This window comes from Anopheles merus, chromosome 2L (assembly GCF_017562075.2).
Source record: "Anopheles merus strain MAF chromosome 2L, AmerM5.1, whole genome shotgun sequence".
In the NCBI taxonomy this organism is placed as follows: domain Eukaryota; kingdom Metazoa; phylum Arthropoda; class Insecta; order Diptera; family Culicidae; genus Anopheles; species Anopheles merus.
Genome location: NC_054083.1, coordinates 16,233,101 through 16,254,572, shown reverse-complemented (window position 1 = coordinate 16,254,572; position 21,472 = coordinate 16,233,101). Strand labels below are relative to the sequence as shown.

General features: G+C 41.0%; 1 protein-coding gene across 5 annotated transcripts in view; it reads left to right on the top strand.

Moving 5' to 3' along the window:
• The window catches only part of LOC121591332, a 136,791-nt gene that overhangs the window by 23,147 nt on the left and 92,172 nt on the right, over nt 1-21,472 (top strand). For 3 of the 5 annotated variants that reach the window (XM_041911708.1, XM_041911707.1, XM_041911709.1), the window contains exon 3: nt 16,966-16,986. The exons of the other annotated variants lie outside the window; for them this stretch is intronic. In XM_041911708.1, coding sequence (XP_041767642.1) covers nt 16,966-16,986 — 21 coding nt within the window. The remainder of the gene's footprint in view (nt 1-16,965; nt 16,987-21,472) is intronic. 5 annotated transcript variants of the gene reach the window in all.

Genomic DNA, 21,472 nt, shown 5'->3' with positions numbered 1-21,472 from the left:
TCGTAGTGGGAGATGACCTCGCAGTGTGGCGTTGCGTCTAATTAATTTAATCCCTCATCCTCATGCATAAATTATGCGATGACGAAGTAAATCAATTATTCTTCGTAATTATCTTTTGCAAAACGAGCGCTCTACAGGCAACACGCGAGACGATGCATGAGGATGTGCCAGGATATCTAATCGTTGTGATGGAAAATAAATTCTTTCCCTGAATTATGCGTTCACGCTGCGCAGCTATTGTGAAATGATTGTAACTGAAGCAAAAATTGATAATACTTCAATACAAACAGTACTGAAGCAATTTTAATATTATACTTGTTTGAGAATGTTTAAGATGTTAAGGGCAAAATTATTCTCCTTGTTGCAAATAACAGTTTTCTAAAAAAAACTAAACTAAACTAAAAAAAACTATTTCAAAAACCTTTGGTTTCGTCAAAGGTTTCTCTAGCTACAATATGGACAATAGATCACATTTTAAGGGATTTTATACGAAACACAGCTCAAATAATTCCCTTAATCTATGTGAAGGAATCATTTTATTTCGAGAAAAAACACCTCTGCCCAGTTACTTTCCAATGCAGGAAAAGTTCACTTCCCACACTTTACTTTGGTCTGGCGCTGCTGCGGGCGTAATTGAAATTCTTCAGCGACATGACAAAAATTTCTCGCGTATTCATCAGCACTCCAGTTGTTGCCGAGAGCGAAAAACTTTTGCACAAGAAGCATCCGGGAAAAGTGATGCCAGAAGCGATTACTTAAACGCAACTTGCGCGATGCGGGAGTGTTTGATGAAACCAGACGGAATCGGTACGGTGCAAAAGGACAGAGGTTGGGGTAAACCTCAGCTATAGAGCTGTGAGATAGATGGTCGCTATCCCCTGTAGGTAGTGAACTGTATGAGCGCTCGCTCTAAAGCTTCCAAACGGGCCCGAATCGGAGAGTGAGATTCGGAGATGAAAAATGAATGAAAAAACTAATTATCCATGTTTGGATAGCACCATCACCGTTGCTAACATCGCCAATGCGTAAGCGTACCCCGCATTTGTGGGACTGGAAAGAAACGAAAACGTGAAGAAGCACTTGGAAAATTGAGAGCACGTAATTTGTGCTGCTCTGCTGTGCGTTTGTGTATGTGGAACAATAAAAAGCCGCGGAAAACATGGTACGGTGTTGTGTTGATGTTGTTTCACTAACTTACAAAAAAAAGAACTCTGCCTACCGTGCCGCCAAAAGCGTCTGTTGGCAGATTTTGTGAGGGCCTACGGATGAATGAAACACTGCTTGTTTGTTGAGTAATCGTTTCAAATTTGACGTATTTGATGTGAGCGTAGAATGGAGCCCACCTGCGGGATGAAGGCAACACGATGGTCTTAGCGTGCGTTATCTTCATGCTTGTGATATTGTACCACTTGGTGTGGGTGGTTTTAGTAAAAACATATGCGCGTCACTTTGCCCAGACGCAAACGAAACCGGGCCAAGTGAGTGTAAACTGGCCATTCACGAAGGTTTGCAGGCTTCGTGGAAAAGAAAGTTGTTAATCTTTTTCCCGGTACTTATCTTTAGACATCTTTTCCTGGAATTGTTTTTCTTCGCCTTCACAGGAGTTGGTGTTGGTGCCATGGCTTGGTTGGTTTGTGTGGTTTATGGTTCAAGCACCGCATGTTATCTGTTACGCGTGTGCGTATGATTATTTTTAGATCAAATGGAGACGCATGGTAGTTTTTGGTGCGTCTTGACAAACCACTTGTATTATTGGGTTCATTTCAGAATATTTACCACTTGTATTATTGGGTTTATTTCAGAAGATACTGTTGGATACATCCTTTATTCAGAAACATCACTCCACCGTAATATGTGCTTGTTTTTATGGCATCATGTTGTAATCTGGTTAAAATGTGAACTATCCTTTATTTAATGCATGATCATACATGCAGTGCAAGGCGCCTCCATGATATACAAATTTGTGATGAACTAATCAATATAATACGGGGGCTTTTACGACATCAGCCAACTGATTTATTTAGATTTTGACACTTGGCAACTGAAATCGTATACAAATTTCATTCAAAACCACACTTTAAATATACTTTCAGGATGAAAAATATGTAGTTATACGCCAATACGTCGCAGGCGCGATAAGGAGCACATAAATGATAGATTTTTTCTGAAAGATAATTATTATGGTAATAAAAGTAAAAATTGATTGTTATTTTGTTTAATAAAAGTATGATTTTTTAATAGAAAAAAAGAAATCAAATCATGACAATTTTAAAATGCATATTTATTTGTACATCACAGCGATTCCCTCGTTGCTTGTTAGTTTTTTTCACTATTCTTGAAACTAGATTTTCGTACAAATCAATACAAATTAGGAAAAGCTCATCATCGTCCCTTAAAAATTTTAAAAACACCAGAATGAAATAAAAACGTTGTTAAGATTGTATCAACTTTTTGTAATCCAATATTTTTCCTTGTGTATCCTTTACAAATCAATCGTTCAATATTTTGTGATGATTCAAGCAAGCAAATCTAACCGAAAGAGGTGCAATCAAGTACAATGGAAATACGAATAAGTTTCTAGGGTCAACTTGAAGCGAAACACTAGAAAAAATAGCATTACTAATTGTTTCATTTTACGTTTTTCCTTTCTCTTTTCACAACGACGGATTTGCAGAGCGTTAAAATCTACAGTTACACTTCGTTGGAAAGATATCAAATTCGAAACGAAACCATACATTGCTAATGCTAGATGTTATGGCACTGGTATTGTGCACTATCGAATAGAGTTAGCAAAAGATATGAAGGTTATATTAACGAAACACTTTAGTTCTAGATACTTTTCTGTATTAGATAGTAAATGATTATTGAAGTTTAGTTACAAAAAAGAGCAAAGCTGAAATGGATACTCTTCCTATTATTTACTAGGAATGTTTTTTGACCAAGGTTCTCATGTTGAACAAAACAGCAAAATAAGGTCATAAAATGGGAAAAAATATCGTGATCCATCTTTGTTCAAATGTATGAGACCGGAAACGATTCCCGTAGTGCCGGTGTTGTTAACCAGGTACAAATGATACAGGTTCTACCGTTCCGCCTTTACCAGGGGACTTTGTCGTTTTGTTATTGTGTTTTGTGTACACCGTTCTATTTCGTCTCACAATGCCGAAGAATACGCCACTCACGAATACAACCCAACCAGCGAGCATCCTCGGACAATAGAATCAGAAGAAATGCACACATTGTCCTTTGGTTTGAAAAGCGAAACCAAGCATTTCTGTCGCCCTGCCCATAGCCCCGTAGCCGAAGACCCGAAACGGACGGAGGAAAATGTTACATCAAAACAAAATGAAGTTAATAGGATTTAGAAATTAGACACACCGAACACATCAGCTCGCCGCATTCGCTCGGTTCGTGCGAGCTGTAGTTGTCGGCCACGAGAAAAGTCCAAAAGTTCGATAGGAATGAAAGCAAAAATCCTGTAGCTACCAGCTAGTTACGGCGGTACGCATTTGAAGGGCAGCTAAACAAGGGAAACAAACACACAAAAAAAACCAAAAGGCAAATAACTCGTCAAGCACGGGAAATTCCTTACCCAGACAGGCTCGGCGCCTTTGCTAAGGATCTACGCGTCGGTGTGTACGTGCCTACTGGTGGCTGTGGTATGTCGATGGAGAATGGTTTTGCCTTCACAGTTGCTGAACCGTTTATGGGTTTTGGCCAGCGAAGTTGGCTCTAGGATTTCGTGCACATGGGAGTCTCAAGGTGTGAGAGAAACGCCTTGAATTACTGCGCTGGTCGGGAGTGGCGGCAGGTCCAGAGAATACGTGGAATAATTTGTGCAATTCCCAGACCCAACTGGGATGCGGTGGGAGCTCGTGTAGGTAGGCCTTCATTGCGTCTGCTCGTCTGGGTGCGACCTTCACTAACTCGGTGAAGAAACTCGTCTCATTAGGATTGAGCAGCTTGATTTCTGAAGACGCGAATGGTTGGCGTGGAACGAAAAACGGATCAATGTCTATGTAGATTTCATATGTATCTTAAATGTGTTTGCGTTGCTCGCTTGTATGGTTAGAGTTTTGTTAGGAGTTTTTTTTTCGTCACCTTTTTCCACCGAAAACTGTATCTGACAGCTCCAGCCATTTTGCCCTTACGGCGAAAGTGAAACACGTGGAAAAAACTGTTCCCCCTCCTGAGTGCCCGAGCACCCCGGTGTGAGACTGGTCGTTGTCGCTTTTTTATCTATTCAATTCTGCAGTGGCTATTTTTGTGCTCATCATTCTCACTTTTGTCAAACTCCCACGGCTCTGTGGTCAAACTTTCAAGGACAATGGCATCGCATCCCGAAAAAAATCCCTAAGCAGAAGAAGGCCAGCCAATGTGGCCAGAGAAAAAGTCTGTCGTTGCCATTTTTTGTTCGCTTTCCCATTTTTTTTCTTCTCTGTCATCAGTGTCTCTGTCACCTGACAGCCAAGAAGGTGTGATAGATTTTTTGCTCCCTTGCTGGCAGACTGAAACAGTTACAAAAATGCGCCCTGATCCCTGGGAGACGTGAAAAAGCCTACGGGTACGGCCCATACCGAGTAGCTTCTGGGTAGTTATCGGTGTTCCAGGCGCACTACCGGAAGCCTTCTTGATGTATCACTAATTTCCCCTCCCTGCTTCGTGCGCTGTGACTGCGTGGGGTTGTGTTTTGTGCCAACCAAGTTTGCGGGACCTTTGTGAACGGTATTTGGATGAGATGTTTCCCCCTGGTGTCGGGCACATGCCTAGCTGGTGGACATGATTAATCATCTAGGTACTGCTAGTCGTTTCCTTTTCACTGGACCTGATGTTATTCGTTTAGCCACGAGAACAAAACAAAAAAAAGAATATGCCATCTCATTCGGGTTTCTCTAGTCCAGCTACGGTTGACTTGTTTCCGGCTGCTGTGCATTTACTGTCAGTGACATTTAAAGTTCCACGTTGCTGTAAGGAAGCACATTAAATAGCTTCTTCGCGGAAACTCGTAGGACAAGCGGGTAAAGAGGGTGAGTGTAGAAAATATTGAGTGTTTGATGGTTTCCCGTGAGAAGCTGAAAGTGACGATAAGGTTGGGCTGATCCTTTCAGCGTAATGTCTCCGGTGAGTGTTATTTGCATAATTGGATGCAGTGCCGAGGTGACAGTGCTTTGCCATACCCGTCGATGCAGAATGTTGAAGGGAGGAGGGGGGATGAGAGTGTGAGTTTGTGTGTGGTTTTGGTTCCGGTTTCAATGTGAAGGGGCTTCTGAATTATGTATAATTCAGAAATGATTTCCCAACGCTCCGTTCTCAGCATCATCAACTCCCCGGGAACGACACACACACACACACACACTTGCTCCCTGTTGTTCGAGGTGAAATTTAACGCACTACTGCTGTTAACAGCGTATGCGGCCGGGTGGGCTTTTCCAAGGCGAATGATGGAATGATAGATAGATGGATGATTAACTCAATTTTCGTTACAATATTTATGACATCGTTTTATGCTGGTAAATTATGTCAATATTGAAATAGATCGTACACTAGACAGGGACCGTTCGCAAACGGTGAAACCATAGATGTTTTGATGTGCTGAGATGAAACGATATTGTAAATAAAATAGTTCCTTCGTTATTCAAGGATCTACATTTCCGGTAAAGAAGCATTTAAACAGTAGTTTCAATGTAAAGCGCACAGTAATTAAAAGGATCTGGTCATTAGAAAAAAAGGAAAAGCAAACAGCTTGTCTCATTTCATTTTTCTTTCAGATTACAGATGGTATTTTGCACACCTCTCCCAGATTTGCCTGGTTTTTAATATTGCTCATGGCATAAAAAATTGATTTTACCTCCCCAACAGTAATTGTTTTTCACAAAAGGTAATGCTTAAATTTGCCCACTTTTACGCACCAAAAACTTCTCTGACGATTCTCTTCCCTTTCCGGCACGAGACCACACCTTGTGGTATAAGATTATTGGCGGGGTGGTCGTTTTATACTTCTTTTCATTTTTTTTAACTTTCATCCTTCTTCTAAAATCCCCGATATGCTTCAGGGCGATGTTTCATGCGAGCCCAATTGAACCTGAAACAAAAAAGTTGAGCCAGGATGAAACGGCAGCAGAAGGGGAAATTGAAAGGCGAAAATAAAACCGAATAAGGTGCACCAATCCGCATCGATCGTATTGGGTTTACGTCAATATTTCTTACGCCTAGTAGCAACTTTTAGCAGCGGAAAGGCGATGGAATAAAATGGCAGACGACGGCATTCCGGAGGCTGTGACTTCTCCTCCCTCCGCCAGAGCGGTTGTAGTTACTGTGTGTAAGGAAGCATACCTTGCTTTACTGCTGGTTTTTGAGCGGAAATGTTCGTTGGCTTTTCCGCTTTCAGTGGTACCGTACGGTACATTCGCAAACCATTGTACGCTGCATGAGGCTTCCTGTGCAAAGCCTTGCCCCCGGTGAGCGCTTTTTTATTTTGGTGGAAAGGGAATAAAAAAATACACAGGAAATGGTTTGCTGTACCCCGTGACTTTGAAGTTGAGCATAGCGTGAGTGAACGGGCAGCACGCTACGGGGCGTCCGTAGTGCTTCTCTTTCGCCTCCATTTGGTTCGGGATGGTGAAAAACATCCGGCCAAAGGAAAAGGCAAATTATAGGCTTTGGTTTGGTTTGGGAAATTTTGGGACGTACGCTGTTACTTAGGCGCTGCTTGCATTACAACTTTGCCCGTGGCTGGAACGCCCAATCGACCGGGCATGCTCTGTAAGCCGATGCTTTGACTTTGTTCAATACTTTTTTGTGATTGTTTACATTATCCCAAGTAATAAATTACCCATTTTTTATCCAAGGAAGGTGAGAGCAACGCAATTCGCCTAGCTAAGCTTTTCATATTTCTGCCTGATTTTGATGGGTAAGGTCTTATCGAAAGATTGTGGTTGGTTAAAATATTTACATCCTTTCTAAACATTCGATACAACTGGTGATTGGGTGTTGCTGTTGACAATGGGGAGAGCATTTGCATCTCTTCTTCTAAAGATTGTGGTTGGTTAAAATATGTACATTCATTCTGTTGACATTGGTGAAGACATTTGAATCTATTTTTGAAATTTTCTTCCAAAAATTCGACAAGAAGTGAGAGTTTATTTTTACACCTCAATGAAGATACCCAAGGGTTTAAAATAGAACCGATTAAACAAGGTGTTGTTGAATGTTAATGAAGGATATGGATGTTAGCAAAAATAAATTTCAATCTGTTTTAGAGTCCCAAATTGTGTCATTATTTGTTTAATGATTAAAACAACATTTAATTTGAGTTTATTATTTTAATATTGTTTAAGTTTTTATTGTCCTGAAGCCTGATCAGTTAAACAAAGTTTTTTTTAAGTTGATAAGGCTTGATCTAAACAGATATCTAAAGAGATATTGTATGAATTATGCAATAATATTGAATCTTTACAACAAAAAGTACCTACACACACAATGATGTGTATAATTATTGAAACAGCAATATAATTTATGCATAAATGTTTTTTTTATTAAACCTATTTATATTTATTACATAGTTCTGTGTTGTTTCTGGACTTGATAGACACTTTTTGCATATTTCATTCGTTTCAAATAGCATTATTTGATTTGATACTTCTATGATCATTGGTGATCGGTGTGAACGGATAATGTTTTAATGAATTCGTTTGAAAACAATCTAAAGCTTCATTTCTTACCGCAAGAGACAGTATATGTGCTCGTCCGTTCAAACTTAATTGGTTACATTAAGCCATCGTCGAGGAACACGACTTTAACAAAACACTCGCTCACGAACGACTCTCCAGGGGTTGGTCAATAATCTCACCTAACTTTCGTAGACGATCGAGACGTTCGAGCCAGCCCGTTGCATTGATTGCTAGTGTCAGAGTGCTGCGCATTTCGCTAATACCCCATCAAGAAACTGAAATAAATGCGAACAGCGGCTTAGCAAGTAATCCTTTTATAACGGGTAACCTAAAGCTCTTTGCTCAATACCATTCTGTGTGTTGTTGGATTTTTTCTTTTACACTTTTAAATTAAGGTAGAAAAAAGCTGATATCGAATAACTGAAGTTTTGCTTCTCCGAATCAGGAGCAACACCAGAAACAGAGGCAGCAAAACATCAAACCTTTCTATGAAAGCGGGGTGGATTGCGGCTACTTTCCTTCATTAAACAAATGAAAATTAATGAAGCTTTTCCAGTGCGGGAGGATTTTTCTTTTTTCTTCTGTGGTGCCTTTTTCCACCGATCCCTTGTCGCTAGGTTGAACACTAACGTAAACTGCGTTGATTCGAAAGTTGTGCTGCAAAGGAGAGCTGTGACTTACTATTACTACTCATTTATGCGCTATGCATTCAGAGTATGATGACCAGTTTTTTTCGTGCTTCTTTGTGCTTCTGCTTCGTGTCATTTGTCTTTGCACCGGTTCATGGTCGTTCTGTCTTTGCAATCCGTTTACTCACAATGGCTTTTTCGCGCTCGCTTGGGCACCCTTCGGTGCTGCTGGTTTGACCCTTTTGCGACCGAGCAACCGAGAACAAACAAAAACATTGGTCTTTGATGTATGTTGCTAGAAGGGCTAACTGCTCAAAGGGACAACCTTAGCGTTCTGTTGAACTAGTGGCTCCGAGAAATGTGGAAAAAATCCTTGCATCACAGCAAGCGCACCAGGCAAGAAATCATATTGCCAAAACGCGACCAAGCAGTATCATGCTGGTATGGCTAAATCCTTTTCCTCAGTATTTTGTGTGATCTGTTTTTTTCGAATCGGAATTGTAGTGCGTTTGCTCGATTCGTTTAACAATGAGCACTTTCTTCTTTCTCCGTCAATAAGCCGCGGTGACTTCGTTGGAGACGGTAAAACTGCATCCAACTGTACAATGAGGAAAAGACCTGGACTTTTTTGTAATCGTTATAATGCGCTTTGTAGTACTGAGGCTTGGTATTACTTTATTTTAAAACCATCCAAATTCTTTGATTTTCCTTTTGGTCGTAGGACTTCAACTTCCTTCCGATTCGTCTTACAAAATCAGTTAGCTTCTCTATTAGCTCAAAATGCTCAACAAAAACTGTTCAACAAACATCATCTTCTTCTTCTTTGGCACAACAACCGCTGTCGGTCAAGGCCTGCCAAGTACCCACTAGTGAAGTGAGCTTGGTTTTCAGTGACTTATTGTTACCATAGCAGGATAGTCAGTCCTACGTATGGGAGCACGGTCTATTCGGGACTTGAACCTAGGACGGGCATATTGTTAGGTCGTATGAGTTGACGACTGTACCATCAGACCGGTGCAACAAAAAATCTATAACACAAATAAACCACATTACAAAGTTAACTAAGTTTCTGAGTATTTGAGAGTATAAAAGTTCGTTTATGGGCTGTTTCTATATCAAAAATTTACACTTCGTTAGTCCTTAAGTCATAGATTTACTTATGTCTAGATCGATGATTTATTTATTTCTAATAGATGATTGTTTTTTATGTATAATAGATGATTTATTTATTTAAATAACTACTAATATAAAATGTGTGTACTATTTTTGCAATTGTTTTCATTCCGTTCAAATTTTGATTAACTTTGAACAATAGTTAGTGATATTATTTAACACGATTTATATTCAAGTGTAAAATTTGGGATATCCACCAAGTGAACAAAGTCAGGAAAAATCCTCAAATCCATAGACTTTCTTATTTCTAGCGTCAAAGATTTGATTTTAATGTTTTCGTATTCAATTTGCAAAAATATGCCAATCTAAACGTAAAAATACGATTTTTTTGCTTTGCTTTTTTTCTCAATTTTTGTGCCTTGCGTTTCTTAATTGTCGTTGATGTTTTTTGTTTTGTTTCAATTTCATACGCTGCGCCGGAGGAACTCAAATTGGACAAATGTTTTCATTGATTCCCCACATTTTGATAGACGCCCACTTTTTGTATTTTCGGCAACAGTCTGAATGATAATCTTGAGCGTAAATGTGTCCTAGCTTGAGCGACAAAACAAAGAGCGATTGTTGATGAAATTAGTGTTTCAATTCTTCTTCAAACGTTTATGATGACATGACGCTGGCGTTAATGATATCATCATCAGCATTAGCATTTAGTTGATAATAATATAATCTAATGCCACATTAGCCTCTGATTGTAATAACGTTTAATATGTTTCAGTCTAATTTATCTCTAAGAACAAAACTAGATGACAGTTTTGATACTATTTGATCAATCAATATATTCATTATACAGCAATCATCCGCAGTACGCGATACTCGATATACGCGAATTCGCAGTACGCGATTCTTCTAAATTTGACAGCTCCTTGTGTTTTTTGCAAATATTTTGATTCTTTGTACTATTTTTCTATAGGAACCGATATACGCGAAAACCCGAGTTACGCAATTGCGCTCGGTCCCGTACGATAGCGTATATCGAATAATGACTGTATTACATTATATTATATTTCAAAACATACTCTTTCTTACCATGGTTGAAATAAGCTTATTGCAAATGCAAAGGATTTTCCGAGACGTGCGCAACTTCAGGGGATACAACGATGAAATTTTGTTTTACCTTTTTGCGATAAGAAAATATGTTTAATAATAAACGAATGTTTATTGTTTTTTTTTTAAATATATTTAAATGAATCCCACCAACAGTTAAATGTTACCCCTAAATTAATTTTTCGTAGCCTTGTACCAAAACCAAATTAACTATTTTGTCTAAATCTTAGGATACGCACTAAATTGTATTAATTAGTGAAATTATACTGAATTAAGGAACAAAGGGGATGTTTACTTTAAAATTCTACAATTTGTGAATCTTTACCACGCTGTTTTTTAAAAAAACAATGACTGAATTGTTTGTAGAGAATAACGGAGATAGTTTTAGAAGTTACGAAAAAACGGGAAATGAAACATTTCCTAGCTATGAATAAGTAAACAGCTAATCGCAGTAAAACGTGTAATTTATTGCCGTGCAGAAAATACCAAAAGAGAAACTATAAAATCTCAAACACCTAGAGAGAGTGTAATGAAATTAAATTGCTATTTTTCTCTTTTGCTACGATTACGCAGAAAGTCCGCGCCACCATGAGGCTTCCTGTACCGCCGCCGATACAGACATGTATTCAGCCTCACACGTAGATAAGGCTACCGTCGGTTGCTTCTTGCACATCCATGAAATTGCTCCTCCTTGCGCCATAAAGATGTTGCCAGTGGTGGATTTTCGTTCATCTGGATCAGATCCCCAATCAGCATCACAGTAACCGATAATTTTCGAATCTACATTTTTTTTGTAAACCAATTTAAAATTAGAAGTCCCTCGAAGATAGCGCATAACATGCTTCACACCGTTCCAGTGTTTTTGTCCTGGATTTTTGTTGAATCGACTCAGCATGTTCACCGCGTACAGAATGTCTGGTCGAGTACTTTGTGCCAAATACATCAAACACCCAACGGCTTCTTGATACGGCACATCTTTCATCGCAGCAGTTTCATTGTTACTCTTCGGACTTTCTTCCTTGGTCAGCTTCTCACTGTTGTTCATTGGAACTGCCACTGGTTTACATTTATCCATATTGAACCTCTTTAAAATAGATTCTATGTAGATTTCTTGATCCAACTTGATGGTTTCTTTTGTCCGTTGAATCCTTATACCTAGGCAGTGCTGTGCTGCTCCTAAATCCTTCATACGGAAACAACTACAAAGATGTTTCTTCAGCTGCTTTTTCCATGCCACATCGTTGCTAAAAATCATCATGTCGTCAACGTATATAGCAACGATAATGATCTTACCTCCTTCGCTACCTACATACACGCAAGGATCGTACTGAGTTGGTATCAGGCCGAACCGTTGTAATGCTGCATCCAGTTTGTTGTTCCAAACTCGGCTCGCCTGCTTCAAACCATAAATAGCTTTGTTAAGTTTACATACCAACGTTTTCCGCTGTCCATCAACGAAGCAAGGTGGTTGCTCCATGTAAATATCTTCATCAAGATCTCCTTGCAGAAATGCTGTTACTGCATCCATTTGATCTATCATCAGATCATGCTTGATAGCCAGGGCAAAAAGGTATCGCAGCGAACAATACCGTACCACGGGAGCGTACGTTTCATCATAATCTTCCCCCTTTCGCTGTGAGAATCCTTTGACAACCAAACGAGCCTTGTATCGAGTTAAATTTCCAGATGAATCGCATTTAGTCCGATACACCCATTTGCATTTTATGGCTTGTCTTCCTTTCGGGAGCGAAGTTAGCGTCCAGGTTTTGTTCTCCATCAGAGCGTTATACTCCTCCTGCATGGCAGTCCCCCATTCTTTGCTATCATCCCTAGCGAGTGCTTCTTGGTGTGAAACAGGATCAGCATATGTTCCACTGTACATACCAGACGCAACTGCTACAAAGCCATCGACATCGCTTCCGGAAAACCCAAGAAAATCACTCGAATCGTCTTCAGATTGTACCATCGTTTCTGTACTAGTGTTGTTTTCGTCATCTGTCGTACTTTCATCGAGTTCACCATCCGTTTCTGCATCATTTTCTTCCAACGTGCTGTCTGATCCAGCATCGGGTGCAAAATTGGGAACCGGGATTTGCACAGGTTGGATTGAAGTTGTTTCCTCGATGTCCAGTCTAACGAATGTTCTTCTTGGCTCTTGCATTGCTGTAACTGTCACGTTCGATGAACAACCTTCATCTAAAAAAATTACTTCGCGGCTAATGATCGTTTGCTTCTTTTTATGGTCGTACAGACGATATCCTTTCGTTTCTTCATCAAAGCCAGTCAGAACGCACTCATGAGATTTCGGATCCCATTTACGTCGCTTCTCCTTCGGAATCATTACCATCGCTTTCGTTCCAAACACACGCAGATGTGAAAGATCAGGTTTTCTTCCATTCCACGCTTCTTCAGGAGTTAAATTGTGTCCACGTGTAGGAGAACGATTGATAAGATAAACTGCTGTTGAAACCGCCTCCGCCCAAAAACCTTTGTCATGTTTCCTTCGAACAGTAAACACCGCGCCATTTCCACAATAGTTCTGTTGGCACGTTCCGCCAGTCCATTTTGCTGTGGTGTGTATCCGTTCGAAGTTTCATGGCGGATGCCCTCTTTCTGCAAGAACGATGTTAGGGATTTGTTCATATATTCCTTACCGTTATCTGTACGTAGTGTTTTAAGCTTCCTTCCGCTTTGACGCTCCGCCATCGCGTGGAATCTCTTGAAGGCTTCGAAAACTTCTACTTCAGATTTCGTCTTAAGGAAATAAACGAATATACGCCTCGTCTTGTCATCGATGAACGTGATGTAGTATCGATGTCCACCAAGCGAGTGCGTTCCATCGGTCCATTAATGTCCGAATGAACCAAATCCAAGACATTTTCAGCTCGAGAACCTTTCTTCGGAAACGGTAACTTCGAATGTTTGCCTAACGGGCAAACTCTGCAATCCGCACCGTCCATATTTTTCAATGTAATGCCAGTTGCCAAACCACCAGCAAGTTTCTTGAGATTCACAGCACCCAGATGCCCCATCCGTTTATGCCACAATTCGAAACTTTCTGCTGTGTTACACGACAGAGCCTCCTGCATGTTGTTCGCTACCTGTTCCACCTTGAACTGATTATTGTTGTGAATACCAGTAAGCACCAACTTGCCGCTAGGGTTATATACTTTGCAACCTTTGGTGTTGAATTGAACAGTATATCCCTTTTCTACCATCCTGCTAACCGAAAGTAAATTCGATGTTAAACCTGGAATCAGCTTTACATCGCTGATCGTTACAATCTCTTCCATGCATTTCGGTTGTATTATAGCAGTTCCACGAGCGACAATGTCCAGAGTTCCTCCGTTAGCAGCAACTACTTTACCTGTTGCGTTTTGCAGGTTGCTCAATAAATCCTTGTTGCTAGTCATGTGCGCATACGCTGCCGAATCCAAAATCCACTCGTTAGCTTCACTGTTTCCAAATGTCGATAGCACCGTACACAACGTTGTTCCTCCTTTTCGATCATCCTTGCAGAATTTCGCAATATGACCATACCGGCCACATTTCCTACATTGCGGACCTTTCGACGAAGAAGGCTTCTGTTTTGGCTTGAAAACTTCACGACGTTTGTTAGTGGCTAACGCTTGAACATTTTCGTTACGTAGCAACGGCCTCTCTTGAAGAAGTTTTGTCTTCACATAGTCGCCTGTGATTGCAACACCAGAATTCTCCATAGCCAAAATCATCGGTCGATACTCTTCCGGTAAACCAGCCAAAAGAATCATTCCTACCCACAAGTCGGGCAATTTGAAACCAATGGCATTTAGTTGGTTTGCCGTGGATATTACCTGATTCACGTATGAATTCATTGAGCCACATGTATCCAAATCAGACTTAATCAGCTTGTGAAGCAAGCCGATTTGCCTAGAAAGCCCTTTATCCTCAAACGCCATTTCCAATTTGTCCCAAGCAGATCGAGCCGATTCCGCGTCTTCAATATGGACATAAATTGTTGGGTCGAGTAAAAGGATGAGCTTCAATCTGGCTTGCAAATCCTTTTTTTCGTCCACCGTTTCGAAAGTTCCATCCTCTTTTTTCACAGGTTTTACTACTTCCCAAAGTCCTTCGAGTTGTAGAAACGTTTTAGCAGCAAACTTCCAGGATGTCCAATTTTCCCGACCGAGCAGACGTTCAATGGAGGGAATACTTGTCGAACCGACGAAACTTGACGAGGAATTGCTTGAGCTAGGAAGCGCCATTTTCACTAAACTTTCTAGATTCAAGTCTTCGATATTCTGGATCTTTAATCAATTTTCGAGTCTGGGCCCATAACCTGTAGAGAGTAGCTGTGTAAAGGTTGCTGGTTGGAACAAGACTATATTTCTAGAATCTTACATTAATAATCATAGCCTACTATTTTACTCAAGGCTTGCTCTTCAACAATTTAAATGAATCCCACCAACAGTTAAATGTTACCCCTAAATTAATTTTTCGTAGCCTTTTACCAAAACCAAATTAATTATTTTGTCTAAATCTTAGGATACGCACTAAATAGTATTAATTAGTGAAATTATACTGAATTAAGGAACAAAGGGGATGTTTACTTTAAAAATTCTACAATTTGTGAATCTTTACCACGCTGTTTTTAAAAAACAATGACTGAATTGTTTGTAGAGAATAACGGAGATAGTTTTTTGAAAATTACGAAAAAACGGGAAATGAAACATTTCCTAGCCATGAATAAGTAAACAGCTAATCGCAGTAAAACGTTGTAATTTATTGCCGTGCAGAAAAATACCAAAAGAGAAACTATAAAAATCTCAAACACCTAGAGAGAGAGTGTAATGAAATTAAATTGCTATTTTTCTCTTTTGCTACGATTACCTTCGAACGTCCAACGGTAAAAAACTATACTTTGTGTGTGTGTGTGTGTGGTGTGTGGTGTGTGTGTGTGTGTGTGTGTGTGTGTGTGTGTGTGTGTGTGTGTGTGTGTGTGTGTGTGTGTGTGTGTGTGTGTGTGTGTGTGTGTGTGTGTGTGTGTGTGTGTGTGTGTGTGTGTGTGTGTGTGTGTGTGGTGTGTGTGTGTGTGTGGTGTGTGTGTGTGTGTGTGTGTGTGTGTGTGTGTGTGGTGTGTGTGTGTGTGTTGTGGTGTGTGGTGTGTGTGTGTGTGTGTGTGGTGTGTTGTTTTTGCTATGAAAATCCTTATCCGGATATTCGAACCATATAGATGAGTTCAATCATCACTTGATTACTTCTCAAAGCAATGTCGATATTTGTTCATACTTTTATCGAACTACATCGCAGTCGAAGGGAGAAGAGAAGGAAAAAAGGGAAAATATTGATGGGGGAAATTCCTTCCTCTTTGGGTATGCGTTTGACAAATCCAACGAAGAATTGCGGGAACAGTGTAACATCCAGTTGGAGAAAAGGGTCGTAAAAGAAAATTCGAATTATAAGCTCGAATTCATTTCTTCCGCGTTGCCCAAAACCACCGAAACAATGGGACAACAAAATGAGAAAATTCGTAACCAACTCAGCATGCCAAACTCACTGGGGAGTGATTGCCTTTCACATTATATATATATGTATAGATTGGTAGAACTCAAACAGAGAGGGGTTGGAATCAATCCCCCGTACATGCTTCACTCAGCCGCATTCACTAAAACGACTTGCATTCCGGAACTTCCGTAGTGCTTCCCTCTCTGCCCAGCGCTGGTGGGCCGGAAGGAAATAATCTCATCTATTTTTCCCCGGCACTAGGCACTAAGGGTTTTTTTTGTTGTTGGTGTATTTGTTGCAATGGCTGCATAGTAAGGGATCGTCTTTCCAAATGGTTTCGCCTGGTACGTTCCCTTTGGAATTTTAGGTCCACCACGTCCCGTTTCATGCTGTGTTTCTGTCTATGCGCTCTTCCACCAGCACGAAACTCTTCCTCGTGCTGAATGCCTGCTGTTTTCTGTCCATAGATGGTGAGCAAATTGAGATTTACTGGCGAAGCACAAAGTGGAGCTTCCAGTGGAGAATCCGTCCGCCAGATCCGTCGTTCGGGAAGAGCATGCAACTGGCAAAACACTTCGCCCGTGCTTGGGGGCGCCGATTTTGTCCACCCTTCTATCCAACCTTTCCGTTCACTGTTTCGTTGCGGAGGGTGTAAGAGGAAAAGAATAATGGAATGAATCCGACCGAGGGCAGACCAAGATTACACAACAGGGCATAGCATGGCCAACGTCGGGAAGATGGAAAACGGCGGATTACGCGGTGGCAGGAGAATCGATTTAAGCCACACACAAAAAAAAAGTTTTGTGTCTAGAGTACCCCCATTACACACTCTACCATTACGCTTACTCGCACGGGAAATGTTAGTAGCGGGATTTACGGGAGGCATCTTCAAAATGCAATGATTTGCTAACGGTGGTGTATCTGCTTTCTTCTCTTTTTGCTCCATCGACTACCGTTCAACGCAGATGCGCAGAAAGGCGATTCAGGTAAAGGGTTCGATTTAGTGATGAAATTTATTTTTGCAGGAATCGGGCTGGGTCTTTCTAGCGGCGTTGTAAGACGCAGTAAGTGTGGTGAAATAGAAAGGGAGAAATAGGTTATGTAAACTGACGCACTGATCGTTGCAAACAAGCGGAAGATAAACGAGATGGATAAGAGGCATAGTGGCAAATGCAATCAGGCTTAAATCACTTAAAAACCAACGATGGTACTAACTGTTGAAACACAGGGTATCGATGGGTATCGTCGCATATTTAATTATTCTCTGCAGTCGTCAAGTAAGATCATGTTGCATTTTTTTTTCCTGGACGAAAAAACAAAGCCATATTTAAAAGAGATTTCAGTATCTGACTTTTCTCTCAACATAAAATATTAAAGGCCATTTTGTAATATTGTATTGCAGTCAAATAACAATTCTTATATTTTTCAGACCAATGAATTTTTTTTTGGATTTAAATCCTCTGCTCATTCTTTTCAATAGATTTCGCAAATTTACAATATAAATCCTGCAGGGTGTGCGAGAGAGTCTTTAACAGGAAAAGAAAATAAAAAATTAAAAAGTGAGTGAAATCGCAAGTGTATTACGCTACACGCTTCAAACGCTATAAATACACTTCGTACAGTGTTGTTCCCTTACATACTTTTCAATACATTACAGACTATTATTCATGCTACACATATATGCACAATGTATGCAAAATGTTTTTAAATACTTTTGTATTTAATATGGTTTTACTCTTGTATTATATGGCTTACGTCTTGTCTCGTGTCTCAAAGCACAAAATTATCTAGTTATCTAGTATCCAGAATGGAAATTTTAGACATATTTAGTAGCCCACACTTCTACCTTTAGAACAGTATAACATTCTTGAGGCACCGTTTGCAGGCTGAAAATTTGAACCACCTATCAAATAAAAATCAGTTATTTTAATCATCCATCATCCATCTGCATAAGGTTACCATTGGAGCTTCTTAAAATCATATAGAGACAATATTAGCTCTCTCTATATCGAGGAGATGCGATAGTCCCGTGGTAGAGTCGTCAACTCGTACGACTCAATAACAACATGCCCGTCATGGGTTCAAACCAAAAATGGACCATCCTTCCGTAGCAAGGATTTGACTATACGGCTGCGTGGTAATGAATTGAGTTTCGAAAGCCTGTATATGCGCTGGCATGTCCGCGTAGGACGTTACGCCAAATAGAAGAAGAAAAAGCTTAGTTTGTTACATGTTAGTATGTTTGTACTGTTTTCGGGAGTTTCTCTGTAAGCAATTTTAATTAATGTTTCAATGAAAAGTCACATGGCTTATGTAGAACAAATCGGAGCTCAGATTCTACTTTAAAAGCGTCCGGCATTGCTGCGTTGAATTATTCTCTAGAACTGGACCGTTCTATCCCACGAACCATAGCTTGCTAATAAATTTTAAATTGCCCTCGTTTCAAAGGGTAGCGCTTTCATTGCAAATACTGAAGTCACTGTTGGTGCAACGTCATATTGCATTTTTAAGATGTGCATGAACAAGAGAAAGAGAGAGGGAGAGAGAGAGAGTAAGAGAGAGAGAGAAAGAGAGAGAGAGAGAGAGAGAGAGAGAGAGAGAGCGATATGTACAGGTTGGCAAAGCATAACACAAAACGACCAGGCAGGGTATACATTTCCTATCTTTTGGCTTTTTAAATGGTTGACATTTTTACAAATCGGACGCTTTCCCTCTGCTATAAAAAAAATTATCAAACAAAAGCGATTCACACATACCTACCTATACAGCGAGACGATCAGTCGCGCTCCCAAGTGAGCCGTAAAGAGAAATTAAATTTTAAAGAAAACATATAACAGCGAAAAATAAAGCAATATCCTGAAGGAAAAGCAATGTGTCACGCTGCCGCTCACTAGTACAGCGAATTGCCCTTGGCGGCTGTCTTGCCTGGGTCATGCTGGGTGCTTAACGGTTAGGTTGTATTTTCGCTAGAGCATCAACTCATTCCCTTTCGGTTGCAAGGAGTCGCAATGTGAAGTACTCACGAAAGAAGGTCCTTCTGTTGTGAGTTGTATGTTGGACGATTCGAAACGACGACGACGACGACTGTCGGAACGGGTGGAGACTTAAAATACTCAACATACCTGGCCCCATTTCTTGGACAGAAGATATTCTGCAGCCTGCCTTTCTGTGCTATTCCTATTTCTAAGGAACATTCCGGTAAAGTGGTAGCGCTGGAAGTGGTGCACAGAGTGGCGGATCGATTGCACCGAACGGTCGTTGCGGGGAATTATTTTTATAATCCTGGACGATAATGTTGATTTTTTATTACTCCGTTGCATGCGATGCAATTTCACCTCGGTCTCAGTGGCAAAGCATTAGCCCGTCGGTATAACCGTCTTTTCGACGCTACCTTGAAGTGGGCCGGCCCGAACGTTCGTGCGCTTTCTCGTTTGGGCGCCCTTTGCTGCAGGTGATCGCTCCACGGTAGGTGCCCATCCCTGCCGTGCCGTGTCGTATACGGGAACTGCGACGCTCCAGGCGTTCGCCATGGTTATGGTTGGTTTCATTTCTTATACGTGCAGCTTTCCCACCCAGGACGGTAAACCATCACATGCACACCCAACGCCGGCGCTTGGAATACACGCGCGTTTCTTTCGCTTTCCCTCGCGCCCCATTTTAGGTCACAGGTTCGGAGCGTCGAAGGACGTCTAAGGGATTTGGTGCCTTGCTACGGCATCTCTAACCTCATCTGCACAAACTTTAAGCGTGGGATCAGCGGCATGCTCACCGTGCTGGAGAAGCATATAAGTTACATAAATTTCGTTTATAGCAACCAAAACTGTATCGTTTTATGGTTGCATTAATTGGTGTTACATAAAGAAGAGAAACATAATCACATTGGAAGAACGTATATATATATAAATAAAAAGAGTAGAATATTTGAAAAAACAAACGTATAAGTATGATGACGTGTCTGTGTAAGGTTTGAAAGCTTAAATAGTTGGAATTAAACGGGGTTTTCCTTACTACTTAGCAAACTATTCCCATTTCAACAAAGTAAAGCACAAATGTATCCATTTATAGAACCATTTATTTTTGGCCCGATCCATTTTATCCGCTTTGATTTCATGGCACATAGTGCAGCGCGCCGCGTACGTGCAGCACTTACACATTCCTGACCATACGAGCACACATCACCACAGGGATACATCCTTACATCCACACAGTCGGGTTGGCACTTTTCGCCTCTTGCAGCGGCACACTGGTTGTCCCCACTCCGCGCTCGGTATACGCGGTATTAAGGTGCACAGAATACGTAAACATAATAATGATATTCTGAAAACTCAATTTTCTTCCGATTCAACCCGGTGCCCCGCGTGCATGCCCGGGGTCACTATGCTGCACAACTTCACCATGTACTTGGGTAGCTCGATCCTTTGCACTCGTGCAGGCAAGATGCGCGCGTGTGTGTGCAAAAGGACTCCGTACGAGAAGATCTTTCGCTGGGTACTGCGTTCCGCAGGCTGGTGTAAGACCTACGGGCGGAAGTTAGCTTTCAGGCGCACATTCACCGACGCCGGGAACGTTCGTGCGTTCACTCGTTTCGGGCACGTTCGCTGGCTGGCTAAACGGTGCATGAACAACCCTCGCCCGAGCGGTAGAACAAAGAATGGTTGGTTTGTGTGTTTTATGCCACTTGCCGAGCAAAAACTAAGATATCAGAAGCCATATCTCGAAGGGCGCATGACGCGCTGAGTGCGGCGGGGAGTGCGGGCAGGGAGCAAAGCCATGCCTTCAGTTTGGGCTTTGTACCCTGGTTTGCGCAGTCCTTTGCGTAACGGTGGCGCTGTGCATCGGCACCATCGTCGTGGTTTCAAAGAAATATTTTAAATTGTTTAATTGTACCCATATCCTTCCGCTTTTTGCACGTTGTGCAGCCTACTTCACCTTGTGGTTTCTGGGTGGTTTCCCCACATCGGCAGCGAGTGTGGAGGTATGTACGTGCGCGAAGTTAATGATACCAACTGGTTGGTGTTGCTGTTTTTTTCATCATTGTTGCGCGCAATACGCGCATGGAAATTGAAAATACGGAAAACAATTAACCCGGGCACATTATTGCACCGCTGGATGGAAGTTTCTTTCTCGTGCGCGTACGATAATGGATATTGTTTTGCATGCATAGCATGAACCGAACAAAGGTGTATTTAGCGATGCTGTTCAACTAAATTGTCATCAATTGATTGACATTGCCAGAAAAGAAAACAGCCATATCGTAAAATTGCAAAATATGACCAATGGTTTTCTGTAAAACGTGCAATCCAAAGCAATTGAATGTTTCAATGATCAACAAAAGTGTACAATTGTGTATGTGTTCTATCTAATTCTTAGAAACATTTTACTGTGACGCAATTTTTTTTAAAGTGTGCATTTTCGACAAGGTGTGGTAGTACCGGCTCGAACGCCAATATATGGCTTCATCGTTTGATGCTG